Raw genomic sequence first — 26,901 nt, forward strand, 5'->3', positions numbered from 1 at the left:
CTTGTTTTACATGCAGTGCTGGCGGGATAGGCATCTTCTTACACAACTTTAAATGGGGTAACACAAATACAGAAGTTAGACTTGTCAAGCAGTGTGACACTGTTAATTTAATTTTTATTTCCCAATTTGTATACCCGTAGAAAATTAATTAATGTGATTATTTTATTTGTGAAATGAACATATTCTTTTCTTTAGTTTTAATATGTTTTTATTCATGTGTGTCAGTTTTGCAATATTTCATATAATTGCTGTGAATGTATTGTTACAGAACAGTCGCTACTACAATGAGATCATTCAGTTCAGTGGTGCAGAGCTGAGTTTTCCATTGGTTGCCTATGACTACAAAGATGCAGCTTCTAAATATTAAGCTGGGCTTTTGTCATTCCTCAGGACTTTGTTTTTAAGGATAATGACAGGGTTTACTACAGGCACGTTTTATTACATACAGCTGGCAGGCTCATGCTGAACTGAGAAGCTGGAATACAGTCAGTCAGCCACCCTGAACTGGATTAGCTGGATTTAAGAATGTATGCATAAGTAAAAAGATGAACATTATAACATGGAAAATATCTTGAAAATACAGCAATATCAGTTTTAAATAACTTTATTCTGGAAGAAAATTATATGAGTAGTTACTTAAATAGTAAAAATGGTTAATTGAAATCTTTATGTTCACTGCTGTTTCAGTGTTGAATAAGGCTGGTGTGAAAATAATATGAAAAAAATGTCATGAACATATCTGGATGAGGCTACCTAAAATGTTTTAAAAAATAATTTGTTTTTGTTTGTCACTATTAGACAAGCCCCTTAAACTAAATATAATTGACAATAATTTTTCTATTTAATTTCTGTTGTTTTTAATCTTGCCAGTCTGTATTGGATAAGCAGGTTTGTTATAACAAAAAATTCATAAATACAGTAAAGTCTGAAAAAAATTTCTTCGTATGCTCAGTTGGTTTCAGACCAAAGTGTGTGTGCATATTTATTTATTGGCATACTTATCTAACTATTTATGTATTTATTTAAAGAGCTTCTGTAAAAAGCCAAATTTTCCCCTGGGGACAGATTATCTATCTATCTATCTATCTATCTATCTATCTATCTATCTATCTATCTATCTATCTATCTATCTATCTATCTATCTATCTATCTATCTATCTATCTATCTATCTATCTATCTATCATTATATTGCAATAAGAAAATTTGAAAATATGAAAGTAAACTGGTAAAAGTTTACTGTTGTTGACCACACAAACTCTGTGTCAGTATGATCTTTTTCTTTACTTTGCTATCAGAAGTAACAACTAACATGAAATTTGTCATGTAAATTCTTTATTTTGTAATAATGATACAGAATGCCACAAATTTGTAGCACATTGTTTTCCTAAAATTGATGTTTTTTTTATTTATTGCTAAACTTTAACACCTTGGAATGACACTCTTTGTCATTATTATATAACTGCGTCATTATTGATGTTGTTTTACATTTTGTTCCAATAATAATTGTCTACATTTGAAAAGTAACATTAAGTAATTGCTGTGGGTGTAAAACATGTATATAAAACATATATATGTATGCTGAATGTATAAAAAATTTATAGATAAGAGTTGAGACTGTTTATTAACTGTTAAAGAGAGACATAAAAATGAATCAGACCCTTCTGTGTGCACCTAAGCCCCAAAGTGCCTTTCAAAGAGTAGACGTTTATGTAATGCTTGGCTCTGCCTGCTTCAGTCGTCTCCCTCATTGTCTCAGACTAACTTAGATGAAACTGCTCTGCTTGTAACCAATTGGAGCCTAGAGGGAATGCTGACTTAATAAGCTTTAAAAGTAGTTGCACAGAAAGAGCAGCACACAATTGCTGCACAAATACCCAGCCCTCTCTCAACTGCCCAGAGACGATGGACGGGTTTTCCAGCTGCTTTAAATCTAGGGGGATGCTGCTCTTTCTGGTTTGTTTCCTCTGCTTTCTGGAGATTAATGAAGCTAAACCAAAGACACCAAGAGGAGTTGCAATTCCTTTTGTATTTGATTCGAAAGCTGTTTGTGAACCTCCATGTCAGCATGCAGGAATCTGCATTAGAAATAACACCTGCTTCTGTTTTAAAGGCTACGAGGGAGACCACTGCCAGTACGGTAATCCAACGTTTTACTCCTTCACCATGAAGTACAGCATAAGTAAAGTCAGCTTTGCTAAAGTTTGCACTTTTCATCTGCAGCTTTTTTGGAATTTAAAACTAGTGTTCCTGTATATTCATTTTAGTCAAATGATTGAAAGGAAAATTTTAAAGTATACATAAATCATGAGTATAGAAAAGTATTGAAGATTTGAAATGTTTTACAGTTTTTTTTGTTACAGTAACTATAAGAAAAATAAAAAATATATCTTTTTCATGTAACATTATCAGGCAAATGAATGTGATAGTTTTGTTTTTTATACATTATGTGTTTTCATTGATGCTGTACAGAATTGGGTGTTAATAATTGTATTTTAAATTGCCTATAAAATGATTAAGTACAGATATCAGTGAAAATGTGAAGATAAGCATATAAAAGCATGGTATGAGAAATACACATTTACACAGATATTCTGCAAAAATGTGCTGCTATGAACTAATTTATCTGATTAAAAAAAGCCAATAAAAGGTGTCATTTTACTTGACTTGTCACTACATACATAATGGCTAACACGGTACAACACCCAAGTACTTCTGATTAAATAATAAATTTAACTTGTGGCCAGTAGTATAATGATAAGCAAAAAAAAAATTCTGAAATATATATTTTGAGGTGGGGGTTTAAAGCATCTTTTAAAAGTTAAAGTATCAAGTTTCCATGTTTTTGAGACTTTTATTAATACAAATTTACTTAAAAGTTGCATTTTATGAGATCGTGAAGTGTTTAGTTTTTATTTTTATTTACAATTACCATAGTAGTGAAGTTTCCCAATTATCAGTTTTCAAAATTAAAAAAGACATTACTTTTAAGCTATCTATTGCAACTATAGGTCTTTGTTAATGAAGTGTTTAGTTTTTCTTTTCTATTTACAATGATCATAGTTGTGAAGTTTCCCAAAGTATCAATTTTTAAAATTAGAAAAGTAGTTTCTTTGAAACTATTACAGCTCTAGGTCTTTGCAGTTTTCAGTTAAAAAATATATTGAAGGCATGTAAGATAAATGTGCTTAAAATGTAATATTTAAATTAAAAAACAAAAATAGCCCATTTGTTTAAAATTGGATTTTAATGCGTGTGATTTCATTTCTTAATGGAACATTTGCAGTCAATTGTTACCCAAAGTGTAAAAATGGAGGAGAATGTCTTCGCCCTGGGAAATGCAGATGTCCGAAAGGCACTGGAGGCAAATACTGCCATGAAGGTGAGGTTAACTGCCACTTCTGAAAAAAAAACAACAACCAAAAACTAAAAAAATGAGTGGATATGTTTTCATATTTATGTATAACAGTGCTGACTTGCTTCAGTAGAAACAATCTACAAATTGTTTCCTGCTCTCTGTATTGTTGGCCTTTTCCATTAATTACTCTTTGTTTGCTTAAAATTACCTCTCATTTTGCTTGTCTCTTTCCCAGCCAAAGCTTCATTGTTCATTTTATCTGACCTTGCATGACCTCCTAAAGCTCACAGATTGGGAGCGGATCTAGCAATAAGTGTTGAGGAAAGCAAAAAGCTCAAACTAGAAGGACAAATGATAACCTTTTTCTAGTTGTTTTTCTTTATTGCTTCCTATTATCAGAGTATATAGCTGCCAACTCCAATATAATTTAAATGCATAAAATTTGTGAAAATTCAGTAGCTTCTGTGAACCATGTTTTATTTAGTGTACAAAAAATAAAAACTGTTATGCTCCCACCCACTTTTTTGCTACATTTGAATTCCATGCCTTCAGTAAAGGGATAGAAGGAATAATAACTACAATTAGTAGGCTAAAATTCCATCTCTCCATCTTTGCAGTAACTTGTGATGGAGGCTGCTGGAATGGCGGTGAGTGCATTCACATGAATGGCATTGTAAAGTGTCTCTGTACCTCAAGCTGGACTGGGTCCAAGTGCCAAGATGGTAAGGTTCTGTTGTTTACCTTTCATTAGCACGTCTATGAAATGAAAACTTTAACTGTTGTGCAGCTGCAGTTTCCCAGCTGTTCTGCCACGAAAGCCTTCTTTGTGTCAACAGATTTCACTTGACAGGAAATGTTAACAGCAAACACTTCAGAAGGTAACTAGAGACTGGGTAATTTCTCCACAGCGATCTGTCCCCAGGGATGCAGAAATAGAGGAAGCTGTGTTGCACCAGGAATCTGTAGCTGTCCAGAAGGCTGGATTGGAGGAGCATGCCATATAGGTATATTTTTTTCAAAGATTTTACTTACATAAAATAGGAGGGATCCCCAGAAGTGCTTGGTAGTTGCCATCTACTTGACTTTCAGCAATTATTTGTTTTACTTCAATCTATTTTGGAGTCTTGTTGAATCTTACTGAGTCTCAGCAACCACAAAACCTGAAGTGAGGTACAACAACTAAAAATGACCAGACATAGTGAGCTTTTTGCACCCTGAGCATCCCAGGTGTTAAACTTTTAGCTCTACTGAGTAATTTTCTGACACGATTAGTGAATGTCCTGTTAATGGAGCACAGCCATATTGAACGTGTGATGCTGTTTCCTATTGATTACTTCATGGAAGGAGTGATAGAAAATGGAAGATCTGGCAGAACATTTGTGGAGCTGCAACTTTCACACTAACTGTGTCTGGCATTCAGAGTTACTCATGGTAGTTAATTGTTGACTTCTTTGTAATTACTGTTAGCTATGAGCTCCCTTTATTCTGTGTTAAGTTAGATGAGAACAGGTCCAAATGGAATTGTAATTTAATTGAATGGTGGAGAAGTAATGTGGTAGTTTTAAAGGAGATTCCAAAGGACTGTCAGAAGTCAGGCAAAGGCTGTAAGACAGATAGATGAAGAAACTAATGACTAAAACCTAAACATAAATCTGAAAGTGTAGTGAAAAACAAAAGAGACAATATTAGATAGATAGATAGATAGATAGATAGATAGATAGATAGATAGATAGATAGATAGATAGATAGATAGATAGATAGATAGATAGATAGATAGATAGATAGATAGATAGATAGATAGATAGATAGATAGATCTTTATTTGTCTCCAGGGGGAAATTTGGCTTTTTACAGAAGCTCTTTAAATAAATACAGTACATACATACATACATACATATATACAGTACATACATATTGTAAAGGCCAACCCCGACACCGACAGGTGTAGGACACAAATTCATGTACACGTGAGTTTTTATTTTCTTTTTTACCTTGTGCCCAATGCCTTCTCCGTTCCCATAAGCTCAACACAGTCCCAAACACAACACAATACTCTTTTCCTTTTCACCTTCACCTCTCCTGGCAAGCTTCATCTCCCTCTTTCTGACTCAGGCTCCCAGAGTGGTGTCTGCTGGCTCTTTTTATAAGGCCCCCAGAAGTGCTCCAGGTGCTCATTGCCTTACTTCCGGCAGCATTTCCGGGTGTGGCGGAAGACCTTTTCTCCAGGGCTCAGCAGCCATTGCAGCAACCCCTGGCGGCACCCCCCCAGATTCCAACAGGGCTGTATCTAACTCCAACTCCAATGAAGCTCTGTGGGAGTCCAAGGCACCACTGCAATCCAGGGGGGCTGCCATCTTAGTGCTCCAGGGGAGGTAACACTCTGAACAGTTGGCATCCCTGGTCCTTCCAGCATGGAGGCGTCCCAGCCGGGCAAGGATTCCAGCCATCCATCACAATATATATATATATATATATATATATATATATATATATATATATATATATATATATGTGTAAATACATAAACAAACAAAAAACCAACAAACAAATAAATAAATACGTACATATCATGGTCAGAACACACATGCCAGAATGACTAAAAAACATCCATCCATTATTATATATTAACAATGTTTTTTCTTTGAGTGGATCCAATGTTTCAGTGTTTTCTTAAGTGTGTTGCCATTGTTTATTGAAGTGATTTGATGATGTCACACCCACATGACCCTGAAGAATCATTCACAAAATGGCAACAGTAAAATGGCAGCAAAAATATAAAATGTTATCAAGAATAAAACTAAGGTCAAAATAAAAAACATAATCCTACTGTATCTACTTGGGAAATACCCAAATAAAATAAAAATCTTTAAGGTTATTTCGAGGGAAAAAGCATAATGCAATCTCCAACATATTTCTAAAACATTAATGTATGTCTTTTATTCTGCATAATTTATTGCCTGTTATTTTACAGTGAAATAATTGTTGTTTGATTTATTTACAGCTGTTTGTAAGCATCCCTGTCTGAATGGAGGAAAGTGCATTGCACCCAATACTTGCAGATGTCGGCCCAATTACTCCGGCCCACAGTGCAGAGAAAAGAGAGTCCAGTAAACCAGAATTCCATGAAAGCATCAAACAACTTAAAATGGCAGTGGAAAAGGCACCAGGAACCATCTTATGAAAGATAAAAAGCAATTATTTATCTACTTGCAATTCCACCTAATCCTGTTGTGCGGTCATCGAGGTCAATTAGTGTTTTGTTGTTTGCCATGAAGTTCATTATTTAGTCTTGTTTATTAAGGATGCTCTGTAAATTGTAAGCCTAATTAAAAATCTAACTGACTTTTACCACTTTATGCATCAATTACCAAAAGGTTATTTGAAAGAATATAATATAAACCAAACATTTTCTTATAGATACATTTCTTTTTCTTTTAAATCCACAACCTCCTGAATTAAATAACTTTTAATTCCACTTTCTGTGTGCTTGGCCTCAGACAGGCACAGTCTAATGTGGTCTTAATAAGTACTCATAATAACGTGAGTGTCAGAGATACTAACCCAAGTCACCAAATGTTTTGAAATGGGGCCCAATTAATTCCAACAGGGATTTTACATGACTTAAGATGATGGGTTCAGTTTTTTATACTTTACTAATTCACAGCTGCTTTGTCCACTTTAGCTCTCACAAAACTGTTATTTATATGTATACAGTGCATCCGAAAAGTATTCACAACTCATCACTTTTTCCACATTTTGTTATGTTACAGCCTTATTCCAAAATGGATTAAATTCATTTTTTCCTCAGAATTCTACACACAAACACCCCATAATGACAACATGAAAAAAGTTTACTTGAGGTTTTTGCAAATTTATTAAAAATAAAAAAATTGAGAAAGCACATGTACATAAGTATTCACAGCCTTTGCCATGAAGCTCGAAATTGAGCTCAGGTGCATCCTGTTTCCCCTGATCATCCTTGAGATGTTTCTGCAGCTTAATTGGAGTCCACCTGTGGTAAATTCAGTTGATTGGATATGATTTGGAAAGGCACACACCTGTCTATGTAAGGTCCCACAGTTGACAGTTCATGTCAGAGCACAAACCAAGCATGAAGTCAAAGGAATTGTCTGTGGACCTCTGAGACAGGATTGTCTCGAGTCACAAATCTGAGTGAGCACAGTGGCCTCCATCATCCGTAAGTGGAAGAAGTTCAAAACCACCAGGACACTTCCTAGAGTTTTGCAAATTTGCAAAAACCTCAAGTAAACTTTTTTCATGTTGACATTATGGGGTGTTGTGTGTAGAATTCTGAGGAAGAAAATGAATTTAATCCATTTTGGAATAAGGCTGTAACATAACAAAATGTGGAAAAAGTGATGCGCTGTGAATACTTTCCGGATGCACTGTATATACACACACACGCACACACACACACAGGATACGGTATCTGTGAGGATCCAAAGCTTGTTGTAAATATTTAGTTGTAAATGATAAGGAGCCCTTTAAATTTAGGTTCACGTTCATCCATTTTTAGTGTGTGTAAATAATGTTGCAATATTTACACTTTAAATACAAAAGAGAATTTACTGAGGTTGCTTAATTAATAAATATACATAAAGTGTTGACAATATTTGTATGGTTTCAAATGCAGAATACTTTTAATATCATAAGCAGAAGAAGTAAAAGCTTTCAAATGTGCTATAGTTTTGTATATGATGCTATAAAAATATACTGTACAAAATAATGTCCAGACCTGTAACAGGTGAAGTGGTGGCTCTGAGGTAGGGGATCACTGGTAATCGGAATTTTGCTGGTTCAAATCCTGTAAATGCCTGAAGTGACTCTACTCCGTTGGGCCCCTGAGCAAGGCCCTTAACCTTGCAATTGCTTCGTCCTGGGTATGATGTTAATCTGCATCCAGAACCTGCATGTAGGCCCTCCAACCAACAGTTGCATGGCTGCATTCAGGTCCTAACAAGGGATCCTGAGTTGATTTGTGGGTGCGACAATGCACTGTATCTGCGCATGCTCCTAACATCTCTGTAACAATGACAGTGATGAAAGCAAATTAGCTTAGAAAATGCACAGAAGAACCCAGGTAGTAGCCATGCATTCATTTTCTGAGCCTGATGTCTCCAACTCAGGGTTACAAAGAGCTAATTTTTATAGTGTTTGCACACCCTTCTCCCTGTTTTCTGGAAATCTAAGTCAATCTGATATAATAAACGATGCACATGCTAATTAATTTAAATTCCTGAATTTGCCTGGAAAGTAATGTGGTGTGTTTGTTCGTTTCCAGACTAGTGCAGTCCTCAGGTTTGATTTCTGCCATGTGCCTATTAGATAGATAGATAGATAGACAGATAGATAGATACCCACATACACTATAGATAGATAGACACACACACACTATGGTCTGAACACATGCCAGAATGACTATAAAGGAAGAAAATTACAAAGAAAGACAAACTTCTGAATTGACAGCTACAGTCCCAGTGAGGCATTATGCAGGCGTATTGCTGTTAGTATTAAGGAGCCTCTGACACAATTCTGGCCGAACCTCTTCAGTGTTAATGCATCAGATGGCAATCCATTTTGTTTTGATTCTCTCCTTCACTACAACTCTAGGAGGTCCAGAGTTCATCTCATAACTAAGCCTGCCTTCTTAATTAGACTGATGATTTGGTGGGCTTCTCTTGAAGTGATGTTACCAGCCAAGCACACCGCAGCATAGAAAATTGCTCTGGCCATCTCAGAGCTGTAGAATATGTGAAGGATGTCATTACCCACATCCAAGGAATCCAGTCTCCTAAGAAAAAAGAACCTTTTTCTGCCTTTTCTTATACAGTTCCTCTGTGTTCTGAGCCCAAAGTGCACGTAGGAGTGGACCACCTCTAAATCTGCTCCCTGAAAACTTACTGGCTGTTAGGAGCAGCAAAAGTCAATAACCAGTTCCTTGGTTTTACTGACGTTAAGATGAAGACAATTCTCTTTGCATCAAGAAACAAAGTTCCCCACCTTGCTCCTAAACTCTGCATCATTCCCCTTATCAACACATCCCTTAAGTGTTATATTTTTAGTTTGAGGTACACAGAGTAAAGAGAAAAAGAGACAGGACTGTTCCTTATGGTGCTCTAAAGTTGCTTACATCCATATTAAAGACACCGATACTCTTCATGATGTGCAAAGTAAGTGTCACTGGCTTGCAGTCATAGGTGAAGAGGCACCTGCCCTCTTTGGAACTAAAACAATGCAGCAAAACTTTCTGGAGCTTTAGGGACAGGATAAACAGGTAACTTAGAATTCCACAGACCTGGTCAACATCGTCCTTAACTACTCAAGGACTGACTCCATCTGGTCCCATGGCTTTTCCCGTATGTGGCTTCCTCAGTTATTGCCTCACTTGGTCTTCAGTTACAGACTGAAGGTTAGAGGTGGACTTGTCATTGCCCATTCCAGTTGAAATGGTAGGAGTTGTTGATGTAGTACAGATGGCGTTGGGGGACTAGTCATTGGGATAAGGTGGCTGTGAGAGCAAAAATCTATTAAAAATGGTTCAGGGCAATAGCTTTGTCAACATATTACAATTGTCTAGCACCTGAGCCCTGGATTACTTGATTCCAGTAATTATACACAGTCCATTCTGAGTGAGTTTGTTTTCTATTTTAGCTTTGTAAGCTTTCTTTCCTTCACTCAACTTTTTCTTCAGAACCTTTTGTGCATCCTCCTCCTTTGTCACCAGATTCAGAAGACTTTCTAGTTCCTTAGTAATCCTGGGCTAATGTGTCATAAATAAACCAAAGATTGGGTGCCAATCAACAGCAGAACACACTAATGCTGTGGGAGTTCCTACTTGTGATTTTTCACCTTCCCATTTGTATACATATGCAGTTTCATTAAGACTTTTGGGAGAAACACAGGGTCATGGATGATTTGTTACCTGGGCTGCAAAAAAGCAATTAAAAACACACAGTAATTTTTTAACGAAAATAAAGGACAGGCTAAACACACTAAAAGTGTATTGCATTACTTCAAATAGAGTTTGACCTCCAAAACACTATTTCTGGGAGACCAGATATTTTTTACATTATTGTCTAAGGTAGTGTTGCTTTTTTTGAATTGTCTGACTAGGAGCTCACACTTCTAAGGGCAATCACGTAAAATTTCCAACTGAGAAACTAGTATTTCTAAACTGTCCAACTGCATGTGAACACAGCTTAATATACATTTTTAATAGAGTGGCAAAACAGCCTAACACCATATCTGTACACTGAATGATGGGAGTAAACCTGGAGTCAAAAGAACAAATTAACTAGTGTGATAGATGGCCATGAACCCTGCCCCGCCAGGATGCCTGGAGGAAGGAGGAACCGGGAGAGCAGCGCTTCTTTTCTCTGGGCACTCGGCCGGTCCTTGCTCCCTGGGGGACAGCACTTCCGGGACACCAGGAAGTGCTGACATACCACGGATGACTTATGCCCGGAGTGCTTCCGGGTGCAAGGGCAGCACTTCCGCCACACTGGGGAGTGCAGCCAGAAGTACATCGTCAGGCACCTGGAGCACATCCGGAACAAGATAAAAGGGGCCGCCTCACTCCAATCAGGGAGCCAGAGTCGGGTGGAAGAAGGACAGAACTTGCAAGACAGGAGTGGAGGCGGCCAGAAGAACCAAGGACTGCATATTTGTAAATATTGTAAATATTGTTTGCTAAATAAACTTGTGTGTGTTGGACACTGCATTGTCGTGTCTGTCTGTGGCCGGGCTATCTTTTACACTAGTCATACAGGAGCCTTGCAAGCCACACACTTCTGTTCATTCTAGACCAGGGATCTCCAACACGTCACTCGCAAGCTACCGGTAGCTCGCAACCCCTTTCCAAGTAGCTCGCCAAAGGGTTAATGAATCCTACATAAATTTGAAAACTTGATTAGTCAAATTAGGGGTGGGTGATCTTTCCAAAAAATCATATCATGATCCTTTTAACACAAAATCACGATGCACAATCTGAATTGCAATCTATCTTTTCAATGTGGCATACACTTAAGAGAATATCCGGACTCAAACTCATCAAGACCTAAGTAACAGTTTATTTTAAATATCAAACAAAGTTGAATTCAATTGTTCTCTCGTTCGCTAGCTAAGCGGAGTTAAGGAACATGGCCCGTTGCATAGATCCCAGATTCGCACAAATAAATCGGTACCGCAAGCAAACTATGATACATAGCGAAATGAGAGAAGTCGCAAAATCAACCGGAATGTTCAAGCAAATTATTGAAAATGTACTGTATATCTAAATCTGTTAAGTATTTCTCATGTGAAAGTGGACAGACATACAGACAGAGAGACATTAGATTTTATATATTATATATTAGTAAACCTTCAAAATAATGTCCAGTTAAAGTCTCAACAGCATTCTCAGCATTTCTGGAGCTTAGTAGAGCCAGATAACTATAAGAATCTTCACCAAGCAGCTCTGAAAATGTCTGCTTTGTTTGGGTCTACATACCTCCGTGAGTCTGCCTTTTCTGACATGAATGTCATGAAATCAAAGTTCAGAACAAGAGTGGCAGATGAACATTTAAATGACTCCATAAGAGTGAACCTAAGTGGTTCCACTCCACCATACACCTCTCTTGTTGACTCCAGGCAGTGCCAGTCATCTGACTAACTAAAAAACACATCACACATGCAACTGGACATGTGAATAAAGTGAAACAGTGACATGTAACAAAATGACAAATGAATAAGTAATATCTGTGTATTTGTAATTGCATTGCTTTGTTATGACAGCATTCATGTTTTAATTCAATAGTGTGAGATACTGTACACTAGAAAATGCATACAGATATACAAAATGCACTTGCAGATGAACTAAATATTATTTGTGATGATTTAATGCAAAATGTGAGTTGTGGACACCAACATTTTGTAAATATTAAGGCAAAACAAGCTTATTCAGTTTGTTTGGGTTGAAATAAGCTATGAGAATAAACATTAGAAAACATGAGTAGCTCTCTGCCATTTTCATTTTGTAAAAGTAGCTCTCAGGGGAAAAAAGGTTGGAGACCCCTGCTCTAGACTGTATTTAGTGCTTTTTATATTCCACCTCTGTTCATTCAAAATTGTATGTATTTAGTGCTTTTTATATTCAGCCTTGTCACCAAAAAAGAAGAGCTGTATTCAAATAAGATGGAACCCTCACCATGTCTATTTAAATTTCTGTAGTACTAGGGTGTTGTACCGTGTTAGCCATTATGAATGTAGAGAAAAGTCAAGCAAAATGACACCTTTTATTGGCTAACTAAAAAGATTACAATATGCAAGCTTTTGAGGCAACTCAGGCCCCTTCTTCTTCTGGATATCTATCTGCCTGAGCCTTTAGCAATCTCTGCAGGAACAGCAGTTCATTTCACGTCTGGGGATTGAGGTTTACATTCTTCGCCTCTGTGAGTCTCACTCTTATGACCATAATTGAGTCCTGCTAACATTAAAGCTTTCCATTCATAACCATCTTCTCTTTCAAAAAATACTACAAGGTTCTTAGTCAGTTAAGACTACTGTATATTGAAAAAGAAAATAACATTTTCAACCTAAAAAGAAATTGTCATGAAGAAACATTAAATTCAATAAATAATCCTGCATAGTTAGCAAATCCATTCACATACACTCTTGCTGTGCAATTTTGATTTCTTTTAAAGATTCTTGATAAAATATATTATGGTTTAGGAGCACTTATATAGTTCGCTTAGGACCAGATTGTAAGGTATTTCCTTACATAATTTTTTTCTTTTATAAAAAGTATGATCGTAATTCTTCTGCAACAAAAAAAAAATTCTTTCATTTTTTTACACTTTCTTTTTCTTGCCAGAATCAAAGGGAACTTGTAGCGGGGCCACATAGTGTTTAAATGTCAGTTCTGAGTGCGTCTCGTTTCATTGTCCCGTTTACTGTTTATGTGCATCAGTTAATGCCGTCCCCGAAAAGGGGGACGGATGATGGAAGGAGACCACAGCCGCAAACCTGGAAAACACCTGTTTACTATCAATCAATCACAGCCATCACAGGATTATTTAAGCCAGCAGGAGGAGAAGGAAAGGGAAGGAGAGAAGGAGATTTTTCATTCACGACCACGAGCCAACTGTACCAGTAATTGTCCACATCGCGCTTATCCATCCAGTTTGTTTTTCCATCAGCCGGATTTATTTCAAGGACCTCACCACGAGAGACCTCGGGGTAGGACTTAATCATCCACCACACACACAAGGATTCACGGTGAGGCTGTTCCATTTTTTCCGGGGAGAATCAAACAACGCAATTTCACTCATTCAGTCATCCGCTTTCAGGACAGTTTCATTATTACCGGACTCACGTTCTCATTCATTTTCAGTTTATCATTCATTGTTGTTATTCGTGTTGTGTGTTTATTTGTTACAGGGACAAGGGAGGGTTTTTGTTGTGTGTATATATATATATATATATATATTTGGTGGTGTCTTGTTATTGCTGGGGTGGAGGGATATTTATATTTATGTTTCTATTTTTCTATTTCATTTCACTTAATACATATAATCTGTTTAATTTTACATCCTGTTTTTGTGTGCTCATATTTTTCACCGTCGATTGAGGGGGGGAAAAGTCTAATTGGTAAGAAGTACGGCTTGATAGTAAGATTATTTCTCAGTTAATTATCCAGGCCACTGGTCTTGGAGGTGTAGCTGCCGGCTGGGTAAAAGGGGTCGGCCGTTACATAAAGTGGTGCCCTCTCTGAGGAAATCTTAGTAAATATCTATCGCTGTCTGCCTTTAAACATTTTCCCCAATTAATATGTCTATAGTGCATGCTGAGCAGGACGACACCATTGCTTCGCCACGGTGTGATGATGGAGTAGCCGGGGCGCGGCATGTCACAGTCAGAGCGTGTTCAGCGGTGCAGGAGGTGGTGGATTCATTGCAGTCGCTGTACCTCGAAGATCACCATGGACCTGAGGAGGAATGCCTGGAGGATGTCTCGCCTCCGTGGGAAGATCTGGCGCAACAACTAACCCGGCTGGATGAGAAAGTTCGCGAGGTTGCTGAAAGTGCGCTCGGGCGCGAAGATGCCTTGCGGGCTCGCATCAGCAGCTCCCAGGAGGAAGTAAAAGAATACATCAATGAGCAAGTTCAACTCCTGGGGCGGGAAATCGTGTTGTGCCTCCAGAGGCGGGATCAACGCTGGCAAGAAACTCTTCAGGGGGAGGTCCGAAGGAGTCTCCAGACGTTATGTCAGTCACCCTGTCATTCAATGCCGTACGGGTCTCGTGGGGGGGGGGGGGGGGGTGAATACATCAATCGGCCCTCTGTTCCTGGGGTGCGCCTTTCCTTTCCCAAGTTGGGGGCCCCTTATAACATCGATGATGTCCTCAACTTTGTGGAAGAAGGGGAGGCGTATCTGGCTGTTAACCCTTTAACCCCAGAAGAGCTTATGGGGGTGATAGGGGCATCCCTCTCGGGGCCGGTGCGGAGCTGGTGGCTGACGGCCAAGAAGAACATTAAAGACTGGGGATCCTTTTGTCGATCTTTCCTCGCGGCTTTTCTTCCGGAAGACTATGAATCTGAACTGGAGGACAAGCTGCGATCCATGGTGCAACTGCCTTCGCAATCCATCCGGGACTTCGCCTATGAATATCGGGCTTTGTGTTTGAAGTGGCGGCCGGCTATGTCTGAAGAAGAGGTGGTCCGCTGCATCCTTAATGCCTGTAACCCGCGGTTAGCTGGGGGTCTCAGGGGGGTTGTGGGGTCGGTAGAAGACCTGGTGAAGGTGGGCTCACATGTGGAACGGGACTGGGGAAACTCAAAAACGTACTGGAATAAAGTACAAGCTAGTACACGAGAAACCCAGCCCCTAAAACCCCAGCGAGCCAAACCTTGGCGGTCGGAAGCCGATCTCGCCATCATGCAAGCGAGTACGTCCCTCCTGATCGTCCCAGTGAAGCTGCGGGGGTGGCAGGTGGATGCGGTGGTGGATACAGGGAGCCATCACACCTTAATCCGCTCAAGCATGTGGAAGAAGATTAGCCGACCGACAGACAACTTAACATCTGCCCCGTCTGTCCGATTTGTATTGGCAGATGGGAGTGAACACAGGGCCCTGGGCAAAGTCCCCTTGAGGTACAGTGTACTTTCCACCACCTGGGAGATGGATACGTATATCCTGGATGACCGGCACCTGTCTGTCCCGTTACTCCTTGGGCTGGACTCTTTAACCACCATGAGGATGACCATCCATCTCAGTCCCAGGGGGTATACGGTGCCAGGGGAAGGGGTATGCGACTTCATTCATAAATCCAAAGAAGATCTGGGCTCGGAATTCATTGGCTTCTACGCGGCAGTGAGGAGTGACGTAAGCACCTCGGCGGCAGCCCCTGTGGAGGAACAGCCCGAAGAGGTAAGGCCGGTGCTGAAGAAGTGGGCCGAGGTGTGGACTGAGAAATTAGGAGTCGCCCGTGGAGTTACCCACGTGATCCACACCTCGGACGAAGTTCCAATAAGGCACCGAGCCTACCGCGTTTCTCCACTAAAAAAGGGCATAATTAAAGAACATCTTGATCAAATGCTCGCAGAGGGAATAATCGAACCATCTTCCTCCTCCTGGGCGTCCCCTGTGGTCCTCGTGAAGAAGACGGATGACACCTATCGTTTCTGCGTGGACTACAGGGGGGTTAACGGGAAGACGAGCCTGGACGCATATCCCATGCCCCTGGTTCATGAGATTCTGGAGTCACTGCATGGAGCTGCAGTTTTCAGCACACTAGACCTCCGCAGTGGCTATTGGCAGGTGCCGATGGACGAGGGGAGTAAGAAGAAGACGGCAGTCATCACCCCTGAAGGCTTGTTCCAGTTCAAAGTCATGCCTTTTGGGCTTAAAAATGCTGGGGCCACCTTCCAGCAGCTCATGGAACAAGTCCTGAGGGGGTTGATAGGCAAGATCTGCTTTGTTTACATCGACAACATCATTATTTACTCCCCTTCTATTAAACAACATCTCCAGGACCTGGACACCATCTTCCAACGATTACATCAAACGCACCTTATGCTGAACACGAAGAAGTGTACCTTCATTCAACCCCACATACGCTTCCTCTGGCACATTCTTTCATCTGAGGGGGTCGCTGTAGACCCCGAGAAGACCTTAGCCATCCGAGACTACCCCATGCCCACGGATTTGAAATCTTTGCAACGTTTCCTTGGGTTAGTGGGGTGGTATCACAAGTTCATTCCCCGGATGGCTGATATAGCGGCTCCCTTGAACAACCTAAGAAAAAAAGATGTCCCATGGGAGTGGACAGCAGAGTGCCAGGACGCGGTCGAGCAACTAAAGAGCCACCTTCAAGAGCCGCCCGTTCTGGCCCAGCCAGATCCGCAGCTCACTTTCCAGGTACAAACCGATGCCAGCAACCTGGGGCTTGGCGCCGTGCTCACTCAGAAAATCCACCAGGCTGAACACGTCATCGCTTACGCCTCTCGAGCCTTGCACGGCGCTGAGCTCAATTATTCGACAGCTGAAAAAGAGTGTTTGGCTGTCGTGTGGGCTGTGGAAAAATGGAGACACTATCTGGAGGGGGTTGAATTTGAAGTGTACACCGACCATCACGCTCTGACCTGGGTATTTAATCACCCGAAGACCTCCCCCCGTCTAACCAGGTGGGTGTTACGCCTCCAGAACTTTACTTTCAAGGTGACCTATCGGAAGGGCTGTGGCAATATTGTGCCTGATGCTCTGTCCAGGGTGTCAGAGCCACCGGGGATGGTGTGTTTGGCAGAGGCAAAGAAGATGATCCTCCCTCTGCCAAGAAGCCTGGAAGACCTGGCTCAAGCACAAGCCACCAGTCCATTCTGCCAGAGCATCAGGGAGGGACTGGAACAGCAGCGTACCGACCGGGTACACTTCGTGGACCTCCAGGGGGTTCTGTACAGGACCACTTCATCCTCCCTTGGGGGTCTGCAACACCAACTAGTCGTCCCGGAAGGGCTCATCCCCGACTTTTTAAATTACTATCATGACAGTCCTTTAGGTGGTCACCTTGGAAGGACAAAAACTTTATTAAAGATCCTGGGGGTTGCGTGGTGGCCGTCTGTCCGGAAAGACGTTTGCCACCATGTGAAGAAGTGCATCACCTGCCAGCAGCTCAAAAACCCACCTGGTAAACCGGCAGGATTTCTACAATCGACAATCGCGGATGGACCGGGGGAGACTTTGGGAGTCGACCTGATGGGGCCTTTTCCTGTTACCAGCTCGTGGAAGACCGTCCTGATGGTGGTGATTGATTATTTTTCAAAGTGGGTGGAGCTGTTTGCCTTAACGGATGCCAAGACTAACAAGATCTGCTCCACCCTGAAGAACGAAATCTTCACCCGCTGGGGGGTGCCAAAGAACATCGTCTCAGACCGGGGTCCGCAGTTCACGAGCTCTGTATTAGATGAACTTTATACAGCCTGGGGAGTGAAGAAAAACCTGACAACAGCTTACCATCCCCAGGCTAACATGACAGAGCGAGTGAACCGGACCCTGAAGAACATGATCGCCTCCTATGTGGGTGAACGCCATCAGGACTGGGATAAATGGCTCCCCGAGCTCCGGTTTGCCCTGAACACCACTGTGCATGAAGCCACAGGTGAGACGCCTGCTTTGGTTGCGCTGGGCAGACAGCTAAAGGGCCCGCTTGACCGACTCCTTCCCAGAGCCCCTAGTCCAGAAACCACCAGCTACAATAATTTATTTAAAATGGAGGAATTACGGCGGAGAATCCAACAGAGGTTGGTGAGTTCGACATCCAGACATGCCAAGTTATATAATGCCCGGCGTAAGGAAGCGCACTTTCAGCCGGGTGATTTGGTCTGGATTAGAGCTCACCATCTCTCGGATGCCAGCAAAAGGTTCTCCGCCAAGCTAGCGCCTAAATGGTTAGGTCCAGCCAAAATCATATCTCAAACAGGTCCAGTCAACTTCCAGTTTCAAAGGGGTATCGGCACTGACTCCAAGATAGACACAATCCATGTGGTCAATCTCAAGCCGTACTTCGGCCCTCCCTTGTCCAAGGTTGGGGGGTGGGAATGTAGCGGGGCCACATAGTGTTTAAATGTCAGTTCTGAGTGCGTCTCGTTTCATTGTCCCGTTTACTGTTTATGTGCATCAGTTAATGCCGTCCCCGAAAAGGGGGACGGATGATGGAAGGAGACCACAGCCGCAAACCTGGAAAACACCTGTTTACTATCAATCAATCACAGCCGTCACAGGATTATTTAAGCCAGCAGGAGGAGAAGGAAAGGGAAGGAGAGAAGGAGATTTTTCATTCACGACCACGAGCCAACTGTACCAGTAATTGTCCACATCGCGCATATCCATCCAGTTTGTTTTTCCATCAGCCGGATTTATTTCAAGGACCTCACCACGAGAGACCTCGGGGTAGGACTTAATCATCCACCACACACACGAGGATTCACGGTGAGGCTGTTCCATTTTTTCCGGGGAGAATCAAACAACGCAATTTCGCTAATTCAGTCATCCGCTTTCAGGACAGTTTCATTATTACCGGACTCACGTTCTCATTCATTTTCAGTTTATCATTCATTGTTGTTATTCGTGTTGTGTGTTTATTTGTTACAGGGACAAGGGAGGGTTTTTGTTGTGTATATATATATATATATATATATATATATATATATATATATATATATATTTGGTGGTGTCTTGTTATTGCTGGGGTGGAGGGATATTTATATTTATGTTTCTATTTTTCTATTTCATTTCACTTAATACATATAATCTGTTTAATTTTACATCCTGTTTTTGTGTGCTCATATTTTTCACCGTCGATTGTGGGGGGGGAAAGTTTAATTGGTAAGAAGTACGGCTTGATAGTTAGATTATTTCTCAGTAAATTATCCAGGCCACTGGTCTTGGAGGTGTAGCTGCCGGCTGGGTAAAAGGGGTCGGCCGTTACAAACTGTTTGTTATTAATAAGAAGACACGGTAATGTTTTCTGATGAAGGGCCAGTTTAGAGTTGCCCCTTAGCCTAATGGTATCAGAAAAAGAAAGTAAGAGGTGGGAAACATATTCTAGGTGACACTCTTCCATTGCTTATCAAAATATAATAATAAACTTTAAAATGTGTTAGGATAAATATATTACAATATGCTGCAGTATTCTGAAACATGCAAAATATGTAAATGAATCCCATTTTTGTATATTGAAATATGTTTTTCAAAATATGAAAATATATTTCCTTATGTATTTTAAAATATGGTAAGATACATTTTAGAAAACTATCAAAATATATTTTTAAATATACTGTAAATGCTAGCTGCACTGTGCAATATACAGTATTTTAGAGTTTATATACCTGTCATTTTTTTATAATGCAGTATATTTTAACATATATTAACCTGGCATTGAAAATCTCCTCCATCTCATAAATGCTGTTTACAATATTGAGACACCTTGTACGTTAAACTTCACTATTCTACAATACAAATGCATTAGGCAACTAAGGTGGCTTCCTAGGGTGTTGTCATCTGAGGGGCAGGTACTCTAGACACTGAGGGGAACCCCCAGACCCCAAACAGATCATAGCAGTCTAATAAAACCAACTGCCTGCTATCGACAACAACATCCACCCCGCCTAGATCTATTATTAAGAGAGCACAAGTAACTAATAAAGTTCTAAGTGGAACTCTAGGTATGTGAATGGAGTGAGAAACTCAAACAACTTTTAGTGAGTTACAAGGAGTTCAAATAAATTAGAATAATTGGGAAGGCTGAGTTCAACTTTTTCCAGGTAAAAAATAGGATATGAATGATCTGCCTATGATCTGGACACACAATATTTTGTATGTCTTATACACAATGTATTTGAAAAAATGGTTGTTGCAATATATGAAAAGAAATATACGTCACCTTATATTTCAGATGTAATTGTAAATTATATATTGGAACTACATATACTGTATGTTATTTTGAAACACAAATGTTACATTGAAAGATATGCCCACATATTTTTGGATTTATTCCAGTTTTTACAATTGTTAAAAAGCAATTCTCTGGTAATCAGTAGGAGTATGAGAACATATAACAAACTCAGTAGACCACCATCAACATAAAACTGAGCAAGAGTCCAAACACTGAGAGGATAGATGGAAAATTAAAATAAATGTACAGTATTGGAGAGAGCCTCAGTTATATTTTCAGTTCTTTAGAATATTGAACTGACTCTTTAAATATCAATAAGTAGTTCTTTTTATGCCTACTTACAATATTTGGGAATAAACACTGGGATATAGGGGCACATTAAATAAACTGTCTTTTGAAATGTTACTGATGTATCATTATTGAGAAACAAAATTACAGTTTTCTGTAAATGGTTTCATTCTGCGCTTTGGTAAAATTAGTGCTTATATTTATTTTATTTAACAATTACATCAGATTTGCTTGCATGAGTATTTCATTTTCTGGCCTTGTAAATCCCCAGATATTTATAATTTTATGCATGACTGCATTTTAAGACAATTTTAGCCTTTTACATTTCTGAGTTCAACCTTTAACTATATAAACAGACTTTTGGAATGTAAATTACAGCAAAGAAAATTCTCAGATGAGAAAATGAAGGAAGCAAAATAAAACTGCATTTTCTTTTTTATTTAACTGCTGGAGATTCAAAAAAAGAACAGAACAATATGGATATTCATTATAACATAAAACTATGTTTTAAAAGTAAGAAATTTCAAAATGAACATCATTCTCTTTCAGATTTATGGTTTTGAAACCTGTGATATTTATATATATATATTGTGACACGAGAGGGTGCTGTCGCTCCTCAAACCCCACAGACAAAACGTCCAGACACCAGGTAAAAGTCCCAGAAATAATTTTAATTTCTTCTATAATGTGCACAAAGCACCTCCACCTCCACAATACACAATTCAATTTTCAATAATCACAATAAATCCTCCACCCAGCAGCTCCGTCACACTTCCTCCCAACTCCGACTCAGCTTTCTGGGCTTCTCAAATTCCTTTAAATAGTTTGTGACCCGGTAGTGCTCCTGTCCTTCAGTCCATGTGATTTCACTAGCACTTCCGGGTCAGTTGAAAATTCATATTTTTCTTCAGCCCGGAAGTACATCTGTCCTTCCGTCCCCATGACTTGGGAGTACTTCCGGGTTATAACAGAAACAACAATCTTCGTGTCTCCCTGCAGCATCCCCTGGCGGCACCCACGGTATCCAGCAGGGCTGTGAAGTCGAACGCCATTTTCCATGATGCTCTGCAGGAATCCGAGGCACCTTCATGTTGCAGGGAGGACTCCATCTAGCAGCCTGGATGTATTGACCGGGATAAGCTGCTGGCCATCTGTCACAATATATATGTATTGTGGCACACGGCTGGGGGTGGTACCCAACCGGGATGCCCAAGAGGACCGGAGGAGGGCTGACGCCTCCTCCAGACCACGAGGGGGCAACCGCCCTGGTTGCTGTGGGGACCCCTGTAGGGACCCGTGATCACTGCCAGGGGGCGCCCCAATGCCTGGAGAGCCCTAGACCTCAGCACTTCCGCCACACCAGGAAGTGCTGGGGGGAAGAAGAGCAGGGACACCCGGAGTGCTTCTGGAGATGCAGTCGGCACTTCCGCCACACTGCGGTGTGTCGGTGGAAGATTGCCAGAACACACCTGGAGCACATCCGGGGGAACATAAAAGTGCACCACGCAGGCTGGCACTGCCACCTAAACCCGACATAGGCAAGCGTGGGACACAAGTTCAAGGCACACACTGATTTTTTTATTTTCTTTTTACCTCGTGGGAAACGCCTTCCCCCATTTCCCACAAGTACAGCACAGTCTGAGCACAAGCACAGCACACAAACAATTCTCCCCAAGTAAGTCACTAATGGGTTCTTCTTTTAGTTAAATTAGCAATAATTGCTGTCCAGTCAGAGGTGTATGTGGATTTGAATTTGGCAGACGATTTATTCAGTCATGTTTGGACATAAAATTCAATACATACTAAATATTAATATACTGTATATAGGAGTGTGGCAGTCTCTGTGAAGATGCATGGTATTTGTGTTTTTGGGAGCTCCTTTATTAATTACACAGAACAAATAATTTAATGTTTCATTCAATCAGACAATGATATAAAACAGGAAGGCACCAATACCTCCAGACTTTTCTCTAACACCTCCAAATCCTCCTAAAACTCCTACCACTCCAGAACACAGAGCCTCTTCTTCCTCATGATGGTGCATTAGGACTAGGTTTCAGGTTTTTTATGTATTATAACACAGAAACATTTATTTAAAAAGAGAAGTTAACCATAGGAGTTTATATACAAGCCCTAAATCATGAGTAAATAAAGAGAAAGAAAAAATGCTACCGTCATCTGATGTAACAACAGAAATACTAAATGTTTTTTTCTACTTGTCCTCCAAACAAATCTGGAGGGGTTTACCAGGTCAGTCCACATTCAGTTCATTCACTTTATTGTCTAGAATTAAAAACTGGTTCACTTAAATCAAACACATTTGCTTTCATACAATGATTCAAATTTGTATTTCCCCAATATTTATAAAAGAGCTTTGCTGTGTCGCCATCATGCAACACCACCAACATTTATGTCAAAAGGATGTTTACTGTGGGAGGTGTCTCAAAAGCTACTGTTGGCTATTTCATACTTGATCATTATCTTTGTGTGTTTTTCTGCATGTGTAGTTCACCATAGTCATGTGACAACCAAAACCAATGATATAGACATAATAAACATGCCATTAGATGGTTCCATTTGGCAATTTGACACTCACAAGAAGCAGTGGAGGAGCATGCAGGGAACCACACCTTCTGAATAAGGACTTATGTAACTAAACACTTTAGTAGTCACAGTTTACACCCTGCTTTACCATCTATTGTGGCCAGATTCCTTTATTTGTGTACTTAGATCCTACACTGTTATGCAGATGTATTAATTGTATATAATTATATCTGAGATCTGTTAGAATGTTCTGTCAGAAATGTTCTATTCAGATTTAAACTGAATATAGTCATTTCTAATGATTTTTGAGAATTGTAGTTGCACCAGGTTTTGGTCCATGGAACTACAATAACTTTATATAACACAGCAATAAAAAAAGTTAAATATTGACAGTTGCCATCCATTTTTATTTTTCTCTTCTTCTATTTTGAAAATACAGATTTAAATTGTTTATGGGAAGGAGAATATGGCAAGAAAACAATATTTATGAGAACATTAACTGGGTATGTAGACGAGCATCTCTGTAGAATGTTTTTAAGATCTCATGGAGTCCACACCTTGATTGAATGATGCTGTTCAAGTAGACAAAGGTGGATGCAATCAGGTCAGGTCAGGTTGGGAAACACGCACTGGTACACCGCGTTGCTGCACCCATTACACAACGAAACACCTCAGGATCCTGGTTGCCAACCCCCAAGGCAGATACACAGCCCAGTCCCACCTTCTGGAAATAACCATCTATCTGCTGCAGTCAGGTGTTATGTCGGCATTCCCTTGGCCTGGTGCAGCCGCTCGGGTCCTCAGCCAGATCACCCTCAGGAAATCGCACCACATGGCCGTTGTGCCATAATTGATGCTCCCTCACAATGCGGGTAATGTGTCTCATTTGGGACTCCGTAAGCAACCACTCATTCGACACAAACCAGTGGTACCCAAGGATTCTCTGAAGAGACACAGTACTCAAGGAGTCCAGTCTTCATCTCAGGTTTCAAGGTAGCATCCATGTCTCACAGCCATATAGTAAAACAGGAAGCACCAGGACTCTAAAAACTTTGACCTTCGTTCTTTTGCACAGCGACCTCCTGATTCCCCATGCTCTCCCAATCCATCTAATGACTTCATAGGAAGAGTCACCAGAAACTTGAATGTCGCTGTCATGATAAGTAAACCTCTCAACAAGGTTGACACTCTCTCTGCAGACAGACACACTGTTGACGATTGTGTCCAAGAGGTCATTGAAAGCCTGGATCTTTGATTTTATCCAGGAAACTCGCAAGCTCAGACACATAGACTCCTCACTCAGTCTCTCGAGAGCCCCAATCAGTGCCTCAATTGACTTCACAAAGACATTTTGTTAAAGTATTTTATAGACTCTTCTGTTCTTTTTTATTTTATTATTCTATTTTTACTCTGTAGCACTTTGGGATTGCTAAAATATAAAGTGCAATATAAATAAAATTTATTATTATTATTATTATTATTAAGATCAGCAATTCTTCCTTCATGAACAGATGCAGCACAGCCTCTGGACTCCATGAACCCACCCAACACCCAGTCCATGCAAACACTGAAGAAAGTAGGAGCAGGAACACACCCCTGATGAACCCCAGAATCAACTGGGAAAAATGCAGAGGTTCTGCCTCCACTTTGCACAGCACTCACAGTACCAGTTTAGAGACTGGGGATAATTTTACAGCAACTTCGGGGGGATCAACTGAGTCAAACACTTTACGAAAATTGACAAAGAAACTCTGACAATATTCACATTTGCGTTTGATGAGACCCCTCAATGCTAAGATGTGGTCGATGGTTAGGCGTAAAACCAGACTGCTCCTATGGCTGGTAGGTGAGCAAATAATCACAGACCCCAAGAGCAGTGTTATCCTGTAGTTGCTGCAATACAGGTGATCACCCCTCCTTTACCAGATAGGGATATCCCATTTTCCAGTCAGTTGGGAATGATGCCTGTCTCCCAAATGGAAGGAAGAATAGCTTGCAATGCCAGGAGGACAGCCTTACCATCAGCCTGGAAAAGTTCACCCTGGATACCACAGATCCCTGCAGCCATTGACCATCAGGTGGTTCACCACCTGTGCAATCTCAGTGAGATTAGGTAGTTCACAGCTAATTGGAGGATGTCCAACGTCCTAGCCAGAGGATCAGCTTTAAGCAGCTGCTCAAAGTAGCCAGCATTCCATTCCATCACCTGTCCTGACTGCAACTCTCCAAGAATCAAATTCGGATGTGCATAATGTTTTGGTTACTTTGTAAGCAGGGTCACTAGACTATAGATGGTGTGTGACTTACTCACAGATTCCTCTAACAAATGCCTCCTTATCTGCTCTCAGAGCCCTCGCAGCCATCCTTCTCAGTTCCGGGTACAGATTGGAGTTGCCATCAAGCTGTGCAATGTGACTCCTCACGATGATGTCCAGGGTACCGTGCAACATGAAACACTACCTTCTGGGAACACTGATAACACCAACACAGCACTCAGCAACCTTCAGGAAGGACTCCCACATCACATTAGGATTGGCAGTCTCAGCCAAATCTGCAACTTCCTCACACAAACTGCATGCAGTATTAGAAGGATGACCATTTTACTCCATCAATAAGTTGTTTCATCGAAAAATGTATTAACTTTATATTTTTATTTCAGCAGATGTTAGCCCAATTTGTCGTGTCCACATTTGAAGGGGAGCTCATTTTAACAATTCATAATTAATATGGCCCACATCTGGATCAGATATAACATCTGATAAAAAGACACCATATAGTTTTCCAAATGCTGATTTTTGTATTTGGGCCAGATCTGCCATAGAGTCATTGTAGTACTGTAATTGATATGTGACAGAATTGGTCCCAATTTCAACCAAATTGTTTGTACTTGGTCCAGCTCTGAGCTGAACCTTGCCCAAGTAGATACATAGTGCTGATCTGTGCTGGATTTGTATGGTTGTGTAAAAGATACTGGACAAGGTCTGTGTGCATTATGATAGCATATGCAGGCCATATCTGGATCAGTGTCCATTTTTTTGTATGGTTAAGGTTCTTGGATTGTAGAACATGTTTTGCAAAGCGGTGTTAATTTTTTGAGTGGGGAGCAGAAAATGCATTGTTAACCTCAATTGCAAACTCATCAAATTTCAGTAAAATACATTCTGTACATTATGACAGGAGCAGTGTACATGGAATATTGTCAATTATATTATACTAGCCAACCCTCGTGGCTCCGCCTGCGTAGTAGTGAAACAGGCCAGTAAGGAAGGCCCTGCCCGGCTCCCCACTCCTGACGTTATGCTTTCCCCTCCCCTCGGCCCACAGCCTCTGTCTTGGATTAGTGCGAATATTTCACTCCTGCAAGCGAACTATGATTCTTAGCGCCACGAGAGAAGTCGCAAAATCATCCGGAATGTTCAAGCAAATTATAGAAAAAAAACCCCAATCTAAATCTGTTAAGTAGTTCTCTCGTGAAAAGCGGACAGACATACAGACATTGGATTTTATATATATAGAGAGATTAATCAGTGAACACCAAAAAACATTGACATTTGGAAATACAGCTTAATAGAATAAGAAAAAATAACAAAACAAAAACATGTTTATTCAAAAGAAAAAATGACATTCACATTATTTTACAAAATTAAAGTAAAACTAAAGGCACAAAATGCATTCAGTAAGTAACACATAAGAGTTGAGTGCAGTAAGGCACAATTTTATTATAACCCCAGAGGAGCCACACAATGAGAATCATAAAGCTGTTATA

At 40.4% G+C, this 26,901-nt stretch overlaps 1 protein-coding gene across 1 annotated transcript; it reads left to right on the forward strand.

Annotated features, from left to right (window-relative positions):
* Positions 1–1,747: 1,747 nt before the first annotated feature.
* Positions 1,748–6,703, forward strand: seraf (Schwann cell-specific EGF-like repeat autocrine factor). The gene is made up of 5 exons (XM_028817971.2): positions 1,748–2,138; positions 3,285–3,380; positions 3,974–4,078; positions 4,265–4,360; positions 6,357–6,703. Exons 1-5 carry the CDS (start codon positions 1,904–1,906, stop codon positions 6,464–6,466), a joined length of 642 nt encoding a protein of 213 aa, XP_028673804.1. The 5' UTR covers positions 1,748–1,903; the 3' UTR covers positions 6,467–6,703.
* Positions 6,704–26,901: the final 20,198 nt, after the last annotated feature.

This window comes from Erpetoichthys calabaricus, chromosome 13 (genome assembly GCF_900747795.2).
Source record: "Erpetoichthys calabaricus chromosome 13, fErpCal1.3, whole genome shotgun sequence".
Taxonomy (NCBI): Eukaryota; Metazoa; Chordata; class Cladistia; order Polypteriformes; family Polypteridae; genus Erpetoichthys; species Erpetoichthys calabaricus.